The following is a 17,597-nucleotide window of genomic DNA, read 5'->3' on the forward strand; positions in this document are numbered from 1 at the left end:
ATCACCCTTTATTTCATGTCATTTTATAATTTGCCCTTCCCCTCCCCAGGCCTTTAGGCAACCGTTGATTTACATTTAAAATAGATTGTATTTTCTAGAATTTTATGAATCAAATAAAATCTAGATTCCATTCATGAAATGCCTATTTTTTTCTGGTTTCATTCATGGTTCCCTATTTTGAGATTCTTCAGTGATGCTTATATGAGTAGTTTATTCTTTTATTTGCTGAGTAATATTGTTTCCATGGATAGACCATTTGTTTATCCATTCATCTTTTTATGGGCATTTGGGTTACTTCCAGTTTGGGCCACTGCAAATAAAGCTGCTAGAACATTTGTGTATAATACTTTATACTAGGTATGACAATTAAGTTTGTGAACTTGTTGCACCAATGTTGCTAACCTTTTTTGATAGAGGGATTATTCATTATGAATTTGTACCAACTGGACAAACAGTTAACCGAGTTTACTATTTGGAAGTGCTGAAAAGGCTGTATGAAAAAGTTAGATGATCTGAACTTTTTGTCAACAATTCATGGCTCTTGCAACACGATAATGCACTGGCTCACATGGGACTGTCTGTGAGGGAGTTTATAGTCAGTAAACAACCGTATTGGAATACCCTCCCTACTTACCTGATCTGGCCCCTAATGACTTTTTTCTTTACCCGAAGATAAAGGAAATATTGAAAGGAAGACTTTTTGATGACATTCAGGACATCAAGAGTAATACGACGACAGCTCTGATGGCCATTCCACAAAAAGTTCCATAATTGCTTTGAAGGGTGGACTAGGCACTGGCATCAGCACATAGCTTCCCAAGGGGAGTACTTCGAAGGTGACTGTAGTGATATTCAGCAATGAGGTATGTAGCACTTTTTCTAGGATGAGTTTGTGAACTAAATTGTCTGACCTCATATGTACTGTACATATTTATGTTGTACTTCTCTTGTATTCATAATTTGAAGTATAATGCCTGAGTTATAGGATAGGTGAATGTTTAAGTTTAGAAACTGCTAAACTGATCTGAAATTGCTGTTCACTTTTGGTACCCACCAGTACTGTATGAGAATTCCTGTTCTTCCACATCCTTGCCAATACTTGGTGTGGTAAATTGTTTGAATTTATTCTCTTAATAAGCAAGCAGTAGTTTTAATAGTTTCCATGATGTTAAGCAATTTTTTCATATGTTTATTTACCATTTGTGTATCTTCTTTGGTAAAATGCACGTTCACATATTTTGCCTCTTTTTTTATGAATTGTTATTTCCCTTTTCAATAACAAACAGCTGATTTTTTTCCTCAACTTTTTTGTGCTATGCACAATATAATGAATACATACATCATGCATTTTAAGTTTAATTTGCACTATTCACATATTCTCTATCATGTTTTTAAGTCTAGACCTCCAGTAATATAATTAATACTGGTATGTAGTGTTTACCAATTTCCCTGGTATAAAGACTCCCACCATGGCCAATTTCAAGCTGCCCAACATGATATCACTGAACGTGGAGACACACCATCTTATTTCCACCATACTAATCCATTTGCTGTAAATAACTTCTAGAACATAGATGATAATATAATGCTAAAATGAATAGGAAGTGACACTTTTCCACAGAGTCCCATGCCATTGCCAGTTCTAGTTCTTTGGAACTGCCAATGGCAAAAATTTTCGCATTCAAGACTGCCCCCTTTGGGGTGAAGAACTTTACCATAGAGACTAATCAAGATCATCTATGTCTTTGCCCACACCAAAGTTTGGACTGCTAAGGCCCAATTTAATTCCCAAGCTGACAGAACAAATTTTAAAAACTCAGTTGAAAACTTTGTCAGATGACCCTCCAGATCCCATTCTTCTATCTTTGGCCCAGTGGGCCCACTAAATGTCAGTCATAAAGGAACCATGCCATTGAAGCTTGGGCTGAAAACAAAGGGCTTTCTCACTCTTCTGTCATGGCTAACAAGTCAATGCATTTTATGTGAGAACTGTCACTGGCCATACAATGGAGGGATGCCATCCCAGGAGGGACTCTCACTCTTGTATTTGCTAGTAAGTGACTATCAGGCTATGTCCCCCTTTGCCAGTGCCACTTGTTATGCCTTGACAGTGGTGGATACCTACTCAGATATATTTGTCAACCTCTCTAGACATTATGAAGCTTCCATATAAGGCCTCTTAAAAACACTCCTCATTCTCTTTGGAGCTCCAGACATTGTCTACATGGAACAAATCTCTCACTTTAGAATAAGACATTCAATAGACGTTTCACCTTCCCTATCAGTACCAGGCTTCTGGACTTAACAGACTGCCACAATAGCTACTTAAACCTTACAGAAATTACAAAATAACATGATCTTATAAATCAGACTCTTACCTACCGTTGGACCTCATTATACCAAATTCCTGGCTTTTGAGGCCCTCTAATCCATATCAAAATGCACTGAAAACAATTACCTTTCCTTGCCCTCTGCAGTGACACTTCACATTTCAGGGTTGACAAAGATCATATTAAAGGAGACATTCCTCCTTGTTTCTCCTCTTTCATCTATGCTTTTTGTTCTTACCCCATACCATGATTGGGATGGTAGCCAGACCAAGTCTTGAATTACTGAGAGTTACGATCCTCTCATGATCAAATGCCCCTTTGGCTAGCTGCCAGAATTGTCTGACACCCTGATAATGTTGATTTGTCTAGCCTAAACAACAGTTTTGCCAAATATTCCTGGCTATAGAGGATACTTAATTTCTAATGCACATAATAATCTTACTCAGGAAGTAGAGATCATGGCTCCAGGAGCCACACCCACAGGAGTGTGAATAGCAGAGACGCCAAGAGGTTAAAACTGGATTCATTAAAACTGGATCTTTCACTAAGGAATACAGGCCCCCCCCCCGACCAGCCACAGAGACCTGAAACATCTCCTGCTCCACACTATGCCCATGTGGTTAGTGGACCCTTGGTTCCTCAAGTTTTAGCACTCACACAAAACAAATGCTATTGCTTGGTCTTCTGGCTTTTCATAGCCTGGCTATACCTATTTTAGGTGGGTAGGTAATAGCCTAGATCTGGGACACCACAGGCCATGGGAGCCCCACCTGGCAATACAACAGCTGCTTAGCTGTATTTTGGCACACTGACACCATACTTAAATGGTCTCTTAAACACCACTGCCAAAGTTAACCACTGCTTGGCACCATAATTTTGTTCCCATCCCACTGGCAAAATTTTGTACAGTTGAATATTGCCATAAGGCTTTCTTTCAACTGCCTGCCCATGTTGTAGCCCATTCAGCTGATCTTAAAGAAACTTTGACATCACATTACCCATACCCTCTCGATTGATTTGATGGGCCACATTTCCAAAACTAAACCTCGATTGTTCTCCTGGCCTTCCCTTTAAAATACAAACTCAAAGTGTTCAGGATTGTCACTGCAATGTCCTGACCAAAATCCTTCCTGGCAACATGTTAATTCTTGGTTGCTCATACCAAGCACTGAGTCCAAGAGTTTAGCCCCTGAGGACGATTGGTTTTATTTCTCTAAATACCCCTCACTTTTGCAGGCATATATCCCTCTGCCTCAAACTTCTCTTAATTTGACTTGTAATGTCTAAATATAACCTTCTGCCAAAAAAGTTTGGTATTTTGATTGTGATTACATGAATCTACACATGGGATAAAATCGCACACGCACACACACACACACACACACACACACACACACACATGAGTACATGTAAAATGGTGAACTCTGAAAAAAGTCTGAGGATTGAACCAATGTCAAATTCCTGGTTTTGATATTAAGGGAAAACTAAGTGAAAGGTACTCTGTACTATATTTGCAACTTTTTGTGAATCTACATTTATTTCAAAATAAGACATTAAAAACAGGTAATTTGTCTGTCTTGCTAAACAGTTTCCCACAACTTCCCAGAGCAGTTAGAATCAATCCAAATTTCTTATCATAGCATACAAAACCGTGTGCATCAGCCCCTACTGCGTCATCCCTCCAACCACCTCTCCAGCCCTACTGTCCTTCACTTGGTTTCAGCAACAAGCCGAACTCTCACTAGCCTTGGAATCTTGGTACATGTTTCCTCAACTTTGCACCAAGATGGGGTCTTCAGTGGACCGCATAATATTATCTCTTATTTACTGTCTGCTTCCCTTTCTGTGCTGTACAGTTTTTTTTTAAGATTTTTATTGGGGAATTGGGGGATGGGAACAGTGCTGGGGAACTGGGGGAAGGGGAACAGACAAGTTGCTGTCGTTTTGTTCTTCAGTCTAGTTGTGGAGGACATTTCACTGGCCCAAGTTGGCACCATCATTGCGCTCTTCCCTGGCTAGGCAGATCAGTCGCCGGCTTCTGGACGGCTTCTCACTGCGGCTGCTGGCCGCTCACGCTGGCTGCTGGCTACATACAGTAGCCTATGGCAACCCACTGCCACAGGGGCTGCAGCCTACACCATCGCTGGCGACACACAGCAGCCCAGCTCCAGGTTGAGCTGTTGTTCAGCATCTTAGCTGTGGAGGGCAGTGTCACTGGCCCTCATATGTGGGATCTTAACCGGAGCCCTCTGGTGTCCCAAGCCAGTTCTTAATATCATGCCACTCGGCCGGCCCCTGTGCTGTACAGTTTAATGTCCATGTTCCCATTTTTCCGGACATGAATCCTAGGCCTGGGGAGAATGGGCATGACCAAAGTCAGCCAGTTGGTAATGGGCTCAGATGAGTTAGAATTCCAACATGTCCCCAGAGTCCAAGCTCTTAGCTACCAGCCCACACTGCCCCGTTCACATGTGAAATGGGAGAAGAGGAGAAAAAGCCAAGAGATCCAGTTCTAAGCTTCATCTTTTGCTTTATTATGAAGACAATAAAATCTTGAGGTTATGCTCACTTCAAAAAATATATGTGGGGTTGTCAGAAAAGTCATGATGCATTTTTGCAGCAGATAACACTAGTTCATTTTTGGAAGTACTAGAGTCCTTCGCATCTATGTTATTGCTATGTCATTTGACAGCTGACAGTTTAGCTTCATTCCAGAAAAAATTGAGCAATTTGTTTGAGTTTTGGAGATTTTACAACAAGTTGAAGATGGAAGACCAAACTGCATTTTTGCCATATTTTACTGTTTTATTTCCATAAAGGGAAGAACGCGCATCAAGCTTGTGGAAAGTTGCATAAAGTTTACAGTGACAATGCTCTACAAGAACGTCAGTGCCAACGATGGCTCACGAAATTCCGTGCTGGTGATTTTGATCTCAACAACGCTTCTTGGTCAGGGAGTCCCAACGAGGTTGATGATGATGAAATGAAGGCATTGATCGAGTCAAATCCATGTTACATGACACGAGAGATTGCAAAAACATTGAACATCCATCATTCAAGCGTTCACAACCACCTGAAGAAGCTGGGATACGTAAGCAAGCTCGATATTTGGGTTCCGCATGAACTCAGAGAAGATTATTTGACAACACGTATAAACATCTACAATATACTCATTAAATGTGAGGAAAACGATCATTTTTTTGAAGCAACTGGTGATGAGAAGTGGATTGTTTACAACAATGTACACAAACAGTCTTGGTCCCGATGTGATGATTGGCCTCAAATGACATCGAAAGCAGACATTCATCAGAGGAAGGTTAAGCTCTCAGTGGGATTTTACAGGTGTCGTGTTTTTCAAGCTCCTACCAAGGAACTAAACAATTCGAATGTGTACTGTTGGCAATTGGACAGTTTGAATGAATCCATCATCCAGAAACGTCCAGAGCTTGTTAATTGTAAAGGAGTTGTGTTCTGTCGCGACAACGTGAGACCACACACAAGTTTGATCACCTGTCAAAAATTATTGGAGCTTGGATAGGATGTGTTGCCACACCCACCATACACTCCTGACCTTGTGCTGACAGACTTCCACTTGTTTCACTCTCTTCAAAACTCCTTGTGTGGCATAACATTCAATTCAGATGAGTCTGTAAATCAGCATCTTGTTCAGTGTTTAGCAAATAAAGACAGGTCCTTCTATGAACGAGGAATTATGAAGTTCACTGAAAGATGGCAAAAGGTTATCGAACAAAATGGGCAATATATCATTGATTGATCTTTGTTCTTTATGTAAATAAATTACCTTTGAAAAACGTAGACAAAATATGTCATGACTTTTTCGACAACACAATAAAATAAAATGTATCTGGAAATGCAAAAGACCTATAATAATCCCACATTTTCTTTAAAATAGAACAAATTTGGACTTTAAATTTCTAATTTAAAAACTTACTATAGGGCCTGCCGAGTGGCTCAGTTGGTTAAGAGCGCGAGCTCTGAGCAGCAGGGTTGCTGGTTCAATCCCCACATGGGCCAGTGAGTTGTGCCTGAGCTGAGCTGCTGTTGAGCTGCCAGCAGGTGGCAGGATGGCTCAGCTGGTGAGAGCACATACTCCTAACAACAAGGTTTCCAGTACAACTCCCGCATGGCATGGTGGGCTACGCCCACCTGCAACTAAGATTGAACACACGGCAACTTCAGCTGAGTGGCCACGAGCTGCCAACTAGTGGCCTGATGGTGACTGGACTTGGAGCTGAGCTAGCTGCACCATCCACAACTAAGATTGAAGGACAACAACTTAGCTGTTCCCCTTCCCCAATTCTCCCACACTGTTCCCCGTCCCCAATTCCCCAATTAAAAAAAAACAAAAAAACTTACTATAGAGCTAAAGTAATGAGAGAGTGTGGCATTGGTGAAAGGGTAGACAGTAGAGCCATATACTTATCATTAACTTATTTTCAACAAAGTTGCCAAAATAACTCAAAGGTGAAAGGATATTTTCAACAAATTTTCTGAAAAATATAATCATAATGCATAAAGAAGTACCTCAACCCTTCTCTCAAAACATTCAAAAATTAATTCAAAATGGACCATAGACCTTAATATAAAAGATAAAAATATATATCGTCTTAGAGATATCATAGGAGGAAAGCTCTTTATCCTTGCTTTAAGCCAAGATTTCTTACATAGGAAAAAAACACAAACCATGAAAGAAAAATATGATAAAATTTAATAAAATTAAAATTTATTGCAGTTCAAAGATACTGTTAAGAAAATGAAAACTCTAATTATAGCCTACGAAAAAATATTTACAAAACCTATAGCTGATAAATGGTGAGTATCCAAAATATGTGATAAGATAAACAACATTATTAAAAATGAGCAAAGTATTTGAACACATATTTTACAAAAGATGATATATGAATGGTAAGTAAGTACATGAAAATTAGTTCAGCATTATTGATATTTAAGGGCATACAAATGAAAACCACAATGAGATACCACTACACACTCATTTCAATAGGAAATATTAAAAGAGTGAAAATACCTTGTTGATGAAGATATGAAAAAAAAACTGGACCTCTCACATTGCTGGTGGGAATGCAAAATAGTAAAAATAAATTTGGAAAACTCTGGCAGTTAATAAAGTTAATCATCCACTCATCATTTGACAAGATCTTATTCCTAATTATAATCACAAGAGAAATAGGGACCTGTATCCCCAGAAATACTTGTAAATGCACATTCCCAGCAACTTTATTCTTCAAAGCCAAATACTAGATAATAAAAACAAAGATACACACATACATGAATGGGTAAAAAATTATTGTATTTATGAATGGTGTACTTTTCATCAATATAAAGAAATAAACTAATACAAGAAAAAACATCAGTCTTGATACAGCAAAAGCAGTTTTAAGAGGGAAATTTATATAATTATAGGCCTATCTCAAGAAACAAGAAAAATCCCAGATAAATAACCTCACGTTATACCTTAAAGAACTAGAAAAAGAAAAACAAATGAAACCCAAAGTCAGCAAAAGGAAGGAAATAATAAAAATCACAGCAGAACTAAATGAAACAAAGAACAAAAAGACAATAGAAAAAATGCAACAAAGAGCTGTTTCTTTGAAAAGATTAATAAAATTAACACACCCTTGGCTAGACTCACTAAGATAAAAAGAGAAAAGACACAAACAAAATCAGATGAAAGAGGCAAAGTTACCACGGATGCCACAGAAATACAAAGAATTATCCAAGAATACTATGAAGGGCTATATGCCACCAAATTCAATAACCTAGAAGAAATGGACATGTTCTTAGAAACTTATAGCCTTCCTAGGCTGAATTACAAAGAATTGGAAAGTCTAAATAGACTGATCAACATTAAGGAAATTGAATCAGTCATCCAAAGCCTTCCCAACAACAAAAATCCAGGACCAGATGGCTTCACTAGTGAATTCTACCTAACATCCAAAGAGGATCTAATACCTGTCCTACTCAAACTCTTCCAAAAAATTGAAGAGGAGACAATACTCCCTAACTCATTTTATGAGGCCAACAATACCCTGATACCAAAACCTGGTAAGGATAACACAAAAAAAGAAAATTGCAGACCAATATCTCTGATGAATACAGATGCAAAAATCCAAAACAAAATGTTAGCAAATTGAATGCAACAATGCATTAAAAAGATTATACAGGATTGGCTGAATGGCGTGTTCATTAGGAGTTGGTTTGGGATGCTACCTCTGAGCAGCAGGCCCCAGTTCGGATCCCACATGGGGGCCAGTGATGCTGCACCCTCTATAGCTAAGATGGTGAACAACAGCTCAACCTGGAGCTGGGCTGCTGTGAGTTGCCGGCGATGGCATAGGCTGCAGTGGGGCTGGCCGGCAGCAGGGGTGAGCGGCTGTTCAATGGCCAGCGAGTGACTTCCTCACCCGGGAAGAGCGCAATGATAATACCAACATGGGCCAGTGAAGTGACGTCCTCCACAGCTAGACTGAAGAACAAAAGGACAGCAACTTGTCTGTTCCCCTTCCCTGATTCCCCAACGCTGTTCCCCTCCCCCAATTCCCCAATAAAATCTTAAAAAAAAATTATACATCACAACCAAGTGGGGTTCATTCCAGGGGCACAAGGATGGTTCAACATAATCAATGTGATACATCACATAAACAAAATAAAGGACAAAAATCATATGATAATATCAATAGATGCAGAAAAAGCATTTGATAAGATACAACATCCATTTATGACTAAAACATTTAATAAAATGGGTATAGAAGGAAAATACCTTAACATAATAAAGGCCATATATGAGAAACCCTCAGCTAATATCATAATTAACAGTGAAAAACTGAAGCCCTTTGCTCTACATTCAGGAAAATGACAGGGCAGTCCCCTATCACCTCTGCTTTTCAACATAGCATTGGAAGTCTAGCCAGAGCTGTCAGGAAAGAGAAAGGAATAATAGGCATCCAAATAGGAAATGAAGAAGTTAAATTGTCACTTTTTGCAGAATACATGATGCTATATATAGAAAACCATAAAGACTCCACCAAGAAACTATTAGAAACAACAAATGAATACAGTAAAGTTGCCAGTTATAAAATCAATGTACAAAAATCCATTGCATTTCTATATACTAACAATGAAACCTCAGAAAAAGAAATAAAAAAACTTCCTCTTGCAATTGCAACAAAAAGAATGAAATACCTAGGAATAAGCTTAACCAAGGACGTGAAAGACCTATACTATACACTGAAAACTATAAGACATTTTTTTTAAAAATTGAAGAAGACAAAGAAATAGAAAGACATTCTGTGTTCATGGATTGGAAGAATCAACATGTTAAAATGCCATATTTCCCAACGCAATGTACAGATTTAATGCAATCCCCATAAAAATCCCAGGACATTTTTTAAAGAAATAGAACAAAAAAATCATCAGATTTTCATGTAAGCACAAAAGACCCCAAATAGCCAAAGCAGTCCTAAGAAAAAAGAACAATGCTGGAGGTATCACATTCCCTGACTTCAGCTTGTACTACAGGGCAACAATAATCAAAACAGTATGGTATTGGAAGAAAAACAGACACACAGACCAATGGAATAGAATCAAGAACCAAGAAATAAACCCACATAAATATGGACAGATATTTTTTGTCAAAGGAGCAAAAAACATACAATTGAGAAGGGACAGCCTTATCATGTCCTGCGTGACAAGGGCTGGGAGGCTCAAAGAGGGGCAGCGAAGGGTTAAGAAATCACAAGAGTCAAAAGTAGAATTTCTGTGGGCCAGCGGTCTCTGTGAGAGTGAGCCCTGATACTGGCTGGCGAATAACTTATTTACAACTGTCACAAATAAGTCAATTTGAATATCTATACCCAGTTAATTGATTTGATTATACCGGCAGCTGCTTCACTGAAACTTATTGTGATCAAACACGAGTTGTGCTTTCACACATACATATGATCCCCGGGATGGCCTCAGCATTCCAAGATAAGGAAGTTTTACTGAGATCATTCCCTCGGGTCTTAGCATTCCAAGACACTTCCTTATGACTTCAAAGGATCAGTGCCCAGGAGCATTCAAGTCGACAACTGCAAGGTGACACAGCCTCTTCAATAAATGGTGGTGGAAGAATTGGAAAGATACATGCAAAAGAATGAAACTAGACTGCTGTCACCATGTACCAAAATTAACTCAAAATGGATCAAAGAGGGCAGCAGGGTGGCTCAGTTGGTTAGAGCACATGCTCTTACCAACAAGGTTGCCGGTTTGATTCTCACATGGAATGGTGGGCTGCGCCCCCTGCAACTGGATTGAAAATGGCGACTGGACTTGGAGCTGAGCTGCGCCCTCCACAACCAGTTTGAAGGACAACGGCTTGACTTAGAGCTGATGGGTCCTGGAAAAAACTCACTGTTACCCAATTAAAAAAAAAAAGGATCAAAGACCTAAACATAAGACCTGAAACAATAAACTGCATAGGAGTTTATTATTTATCTCACTGCAGAAATGGGGAGTGTTTTATGATGGCCTCTTGCCCCAGGCCCAGGGGGTATATAATAGGTATTAGAGCTGGAGCTGGAATGGGATAAAAATGACATCAGGGATTCATCAACAGGCAGATTTTATCCAATCACATCTTTAATTGCATCACTGACCCCAGGCCCTATAAAAGGGAGGAGGCTTGGGAAGGCAAATCAGATTAACCTAGTATAGAAAGGTAGTAATACAGCAGCTCAGCCTTTGGTCCAGAATTACCCAGTTTGAAGTTGAGTCTTCTTGAGTAGGTGAGTTTCTTAAACAAAAGAAAATTTTCTAATTGTGTGAGTGTATGAGTATGTAAGCTTAGCTATGAGGATAAAATTCCTCAGTATAAAGATAAAGAGGTCTCTCAGGCATGGGGTGGTCTATTGTGACAACTGCTCTAGCTGTGCAAGATCTGGCCTAATTCCAGAAGACATTGCCCTGGAAATCTGTTTGCATGGCTTTGTTATTTTGTTAAATGTATGTTTCTAGTAACTCATTTTCATGGCATCTTGTGAAAATGTTGGTCCATGCCTGATTGGGATGAGGGTGAGGGTTGAAATTTAAAGCATGACTGTCAGTTATTTAGCATACTTACACTGAGTGCTTGCCATGTGCCAACAAATGCTCCATGTGCTTCATATGTGTTAACTCTTTTAACTGCCATAGCAATTCTGAGAGCTGGTGTCATTGGAGATCAGAGCCCACATGACACAGATAGGGACCTGATGGGTAATGCTCCTGGGGTCACACTGTTTGTAAATGCCAGACTCCAGATTAAAGACCCTGACAGTCTGGGGTATTTTTGTTTTGTTTATTGAGATATAATTTATATATAACATTATATTATGAGGTGTGATTAAAAAAATACAATGAATGTTTAAATTTAAAAAAATGTTTAAATGTATTACAGTAAAAGATACATTGCCATTAATCCTCCTCAAAATACCCTCTCCCCCCTTGCTTCCAGCACACTTATCCCATCTTGCCACTTTCTGAAGCAATTCTGGAAGTCCTTTTGTGAGTGTCTTTAATTGCCCTGTTGTTGGCTGCCTCAATGTCCTGAATCATATTGTCTTTGGGGAAGATCCATAAGTCAAACAGGGCCAGATCTGGTAAATAAGGTGGATGAGGACAGACACACTGTATAAAAAAAAAATTGGCCATATACCAGAAGCAATGTGTGACATGGAGTGTTGTCATGATGGAGGATGATTTATGGCACACTTTAAAACACACCTTTTTTCAACTGTAGATCACACCGGGCTGACTGCACTGAACAAGTTGAAACTTGTCACACTCAGTATGTTACTAAGGTTCGTTGCACCACTTTCCATATTGAAGACCCCTGCCTTTCTGATGGATGGCACTTGGGGCAACAACATTCACAGTACATTTTGATCACACGTCATAGTTTCAGGTGTACCACATAACAATTTGATATTTGTATATATTACAAAATGGTCACCACAATAAGTCTAGTTAACATGTATTACCACAGAGTTACAATTTTTTTTCTTGTGATGAGAACTTGTAACATGGCAGTATGGTTTTGAATTCCAAGGTCTTAGCCATAATAATGCTGGACAGCTATGTGCATGTCTGCAAGTGTGACTGTGTGGTCTTTTAAAAAAGATTTTATTGGGGAATTGGGGGAGGGGGAACAGACAAGTTGCTGTCCTTTTGTTCTTCAGTCTAGTTGTGGAGGACGTCGCTTCACTGGCCCAAGCTGGCACCATCATTGCGCTCTTCCCGGGAGAGGCAGATCAGTCACCAGCCTCTGGACAGCTGCTCACGGTGGCTGTTGGCCACTCACGCTGGCTGCCGGCTACACACGGTAGCCCACTGCAGCATGGGACTGCAGCCTATGCCGTCGCCGGCGACCCACAGCAGCCCAGCCCCAGGTCGAGCTGCCATTCACCATCTTAGCTGCAGAGGGCAGTGTCACTGGCCCTCATGTGTGGGATCTGAACCGGGGCCCTATGGCATCCCAAGCCAGTTCTTAACCAATGCGCCACTTGGCTGGCCAGACCGTGTGGTCTTTGTGTGTGCCTGGGGTAGTCTAGAAAGAGAACTTGTGGAGAGGCCTAGAAGAAGGAGAGGACATGGACCCTACAAGAGAGGGAAAGAGAGAGAGAGAGAGAGAGAGAGAGAGAGAGAGAGAGAGAGAGAGAGAGAGAGAGAGAGATTTCTGGATATAGAGAACCAGCCACAATACCTAAAATGGGACTGGAGGGGTGAGAGTTGGCCCAGACGATGCCTCATGGGACCAGGAAGGACTTCATACTTTTCTCCAGGGCAAGAGGGTGTCATGCAAGAAGTAAAGTGGAGTGTGACCTGAGCAGATTTTATAAAGGTTGACTGGAAGCTTTATGACAAATGGATTAGGGAAAGACAAAAATGTGTTCAATTTTCTCTTATGGTTTTTTTTCCAAAATCATCTTTGCCTCATTAACTGATGAGATCAAGGTGGCTAATCTGATGAGGCAGCCAGGTGAAGTTGACACAAAGCATGAAATGACATCAGCTAAGAGAAACTGATTGTCTTTGTGACCTAATTATCAATCCCACCCAATACCCACATTTTTTTATTTTGTGGCATGAAACTTGATTTTTTAAAAAGCACTAATCTTTGAAATGTTAACTATATACAAAATGGAAAAAGCATACAAAAATAGAACAATGATGTAGCAAGAGGGTTAAATCTTTTATCCATTCCACATCCCAAATGATGTACCTACTATTGTCCTGGTAACATGATTTGCAGTTAGAAATAAAAATGGAGCAATGCAAACTCAATTTCATCTTTGTTGGATCCTACACATCAGTGGAAAAAGACAGGGATTAGAAACAATAACATAAAACTGTAACTTTGATAAAAGCAGTGAAATAAGGGCAAATGTTTTTCACAAGGAAGGATAATTGTTGATGGAAAGAAAGGAAAACAATGAAGAGAAAGTTTCCTATGGAATGTGTCACTGGACTGAAACAGTGGGAGAGTGCAGATGTCTGTGTGGTCATGCAGATGTTCATGTGTGTAGGTGTTCCAACACAGGATGAAATCATTTGTGTAGATGCCAGCCTGTCTCTCTTAAGATTTTATTGGGGAATCAGGAAAGGGGAACAGACAAGTTGCTGTCCTTTTGTTCTTCAGTCTAGTTGTGGAGGACATTGCTTCACTGGCCCACGTTGGTATTGTGATCATTGCGCTCTTCGTGGCTGAGGCAGATCGGTCACCGGTCATTGGATGGTTGCTCATGGCAGCTCACGGCAGCTCATGCCAGCTGCTGGCCTCTCATAGTAGCTTACAGCAGCCCACTGCCGCCTACGCTGTCACTGGCGACTCAAGGCAGCCCAGCTCCAGGTCGAGCTGCTGTTCACAATCTTAGCTGTAGAGGGTGCAGTGTCACTGGTACCAGGGCTCTGCTGCTCAGAGCTTGCACTCCTAAACCAACTCTTAACCAACGAGCCACTCAGCCAGTCCTAAAATCGAGCATTTTTTAAATGAACAAACACAACAGAAACAAACTTCTAGATACGTAGAAGAAATGGATAGTCACCAGGTAGGAGGGGTTTGGGGGGCTGGGTGGAAAAGGTGACGGGATTAAGAAATATAAATTATTACTTATAAAAGCAGTCATGGGGATGTAAAGTATGGCATAGGAAATATAGGCAATAATATTGTAATAACTATGGTGTCAGATGAGTACTTGACTTATGGGGTGATCATTTCATAATTTACATAAATGTCTAATTACTATGTTGTACATCTGAAACTAATATAATATTGAATGTCAACTGCAATTAAAATTTTTTTAATAAATAAAATAAAGTTGAACATTTTTATCGAAGTGTAATGCACATAAAGAAAAATAAAGAAGTGAAAGTATATAGCTTGGTAAATTTTTACAGAGAAACACTCCTGTGTAACTACCTCCAAGATAAGAAGTAGAATATTACCAGTGAAAATGAAGTACAGCACCCCAGCAAAACTGGAACAGGGTCCTCCTATGAAGCCCTCCATATATGTACCTATTGCAGTATCTACTATTGTCTCCAAAAGTAACCAACATCCTAAATAATACTGATATCATCTGTATGCTTTTGAAAGAACATAAAAACAACTAAACAAAATGTATTATATTTTGTGTGTGGATTATTTCATTCAACATTTTGATATGTGGTTAATCCACGTTGTTGCATGAAGCAGTTCATTTTTTATTACTGCCAAATATGCCTCTACATGAATTAATTATAATATATTCCATTTAATGTTGGGCATTTAGATGGTTTACAGTGTAGAAATATTGTGAGTTATGATGATATAAACATTCTTGTTTATGTCTTTGATGCACATTAGTACATTTTTCTGTTGAGTATATGCCAGGGAATAAAACTGAGGAGTCTCAGGGAATACATAAATATCGATTGAATATAGTAAAAACATTTCCAAAGTGAGTGCCCACCAGCAATGACTGAGATGTCTAGGTGCTCCAAAACATACTGATACTCAGCCTATTTGATTTTAGTTACTCTGGCAGGTATTTTGTAGCATGATATTGTAGTTTTATTTTGCATTTCTGAGATCATTAATGAAGTTAAACTTCTTTCCATTTGTTTACCAGTAAACTTTTGAGAAGTACTTTTGGTGATTTCTCTATCAAACAGTCTCATATTTAATTGATTTGAGGGAGTTCTTTATAAACTCACTCTGTGGTTTGTGTACGTATTGAAAAATCTCTTTTGGAGGCTGGCCAAATGGCTCAGTTGGTTAAGAGTTGGCTTAAGAGCACGGGCTCTGAGCAATGGGGCCGCCGGTTCGATTCCCACATGGGCCAGTGATGCTGTGCCCAAGCTGAACTGTCTCTGAGCTGCCAACAAGTGGCAGGATGGCTCAGCTGGTGTAACAACAAGATTGCCTGTTCGATGGTGGCTATGCCCACCCGCAACCAAGACAGAACTCGGCATCTTGAGCTCAGCTGCCACCCGGATGGCTCAGTGGATAGAGTATGCACTCTTAACAACAAGGCTGCTGGTTCAACTCCCATATGGGATAGTGGCTGAGCCCACCCACAACTAAGATTGAACACAGCACCTTGAGCTTAGAGGCCACGGGCTGCCGACAGGAAGCCAGGTGGCGACTGTTGCCCTCCACAACGAAAATTGAAGAACAACAACTTGGCTGGCCTCCTTCCCCAATTCCCCAACACTGTTCCCCTCCCCCAATTCCCCAATAAAATCTTTTTAAAAACCCTCTTTTCCTGTACTGTGCTTCATCTTTTTAATAAATGAATGGCTGCTTAATGAACAGAAGTTTTTGTTGTAATATAATCTCTTCCATTACGCTGAATTTTTTCTGTGTCATATTAAAGATATCTTTTCCTATTACAAATTCTTAAACGTTCTCTTTCATGTGGTCTTCTATAAGCTTTATATTTCAGAGGTTGTTTTAATCCAGCTCCAATTAATTTTTGTAAATGGTGTAAATGGTAAATTTTGTAAATGTCAGGATTAATTTTCCCATTTATGGATAGTCAGTTGACCTAGCACCATTTATTGAAAAAGAAAAACCTTCCCTCTTTGAACATGAACTGCAGTGTTATTTTTCCGGAAAGCAAGTAACTGTATAGATGTTGATCTCTGTCGGGACAATATTCTGTTTCATTTTCTGCCTATCCTTGGTTCATGATCACAATCTTAAAGAATGTGGTCTCCTAATTCATTTTGCTTTCTGATTATGTACATCCTGAAAAATTATTGCTCAGATTTGTCTTGGCTATTCTTAGCCCTTTTGTGTCTGTATAATTTTAGAATCAGCTTGTAATTTTTCACACACACACACACATACACACACACATTTGCTGGATTTTCATTGAATTAGCATTGAATTTATAGTGCAACTTGGGGAGAATTAAGATTTTCCATAATATTGAGTCTTCTAACCCATGAACATGGCTATCCTTTGTATATATATATTTATTAATGTTGTGTATTTGGGCAGAGGGCTTACATATTTTTTGGATTTTTCTTAGGTAGCTGATGCTTATTGGTAACGTAAGTGGTAGCATTTTTTTTGTTTTCATTTTTAGATGCTTCTGTTATTGTACAATCCAGTTGATTTTAGTATTTTAGTATTTTGACCTTTCATCATGTATTTGCAATAATTTACCTAGTCTAATGTTTGAAGAGGATTTTGGATTTCTTTGCAGACAAAATCAGGACACAATTAATGATATTTGATATTCTTTTTCTTTCCTTTTTTCTTTTTCTTTTTCTTTCTGGTTAAGGAGCAGTCCAATGTTACATAGAGTTGATCATGAGCATCTATCTCTCAATTTCAAGATGAAAAACTTAAGGATAATTTTTGCTGCATTTTGTATACTTTATCACACAAAAAAGTTCTCTTTATTCCTAGTCTATTTAGAATCTTTTTCTGTAATGAGCACTGATTTATTGAACATTTTAAATGTATTTTGGAAGATGATTATAGTATGTTTTTCTGTATTTTATTAATGTGGAGCTTACATTGATTTTAATTTTTTTTAAAGATTTTTATTGGGGAATTGGGGGATGGGAACAGTGCTGGGGAATTGGGGGAAGGGGAACAGACAAGTTGCTGTTGTTTTTTGTTTTTCAGTCTAGTTGTAGAGGACGTTGCTTCACTGGCCCAAGTTGGCACCATCATTGCGCTCTTCCCGGGCGAGGCAGATCAGTTGCCGGCTTCTG

At 39.3% G+C, this 17,597-nt stretch overlaps 1 protein-coding gene across 1 annotated transcript in view; it reads left to right on the top strand.

The window, feature by feature from the left end:
• Positions 1–829: 829 nt before the first annotated feature.
• The window catches only part of LOC109377753 (zinc finger and SCAN domain-containing protein 4-like), a 19,537-nt gene continuing 2,769 nt past the window's right edge, over positions 830–17,597 (top strand). Inside the window, 1 exon segment of the mRNA XM_019634193.1 lies at positions 830–863. Within this exon segment, the coding sequence (XP_019489738.1) occupies positions 859–863 (5 nt within the window). The 5' untranslated portion in view covers positions 830–858.

This window comes from Hipposideros armiger, unplaced genomic scaffold (assembly GCF_001890085.2).
Source record: "Hipposideros armiger isolate ML-2016 unplaced genomic scaffold, ASM189008v1 scaffold_1534, whole genome shotgun sequence".
Taxonomy (NCBI): domain Eukaryota; kingdom Metazoa; phylum Chordata; class Mammalia; order Chiroptera; family Hipposideridae; genus Hipposideros; species Hipposideros armiger.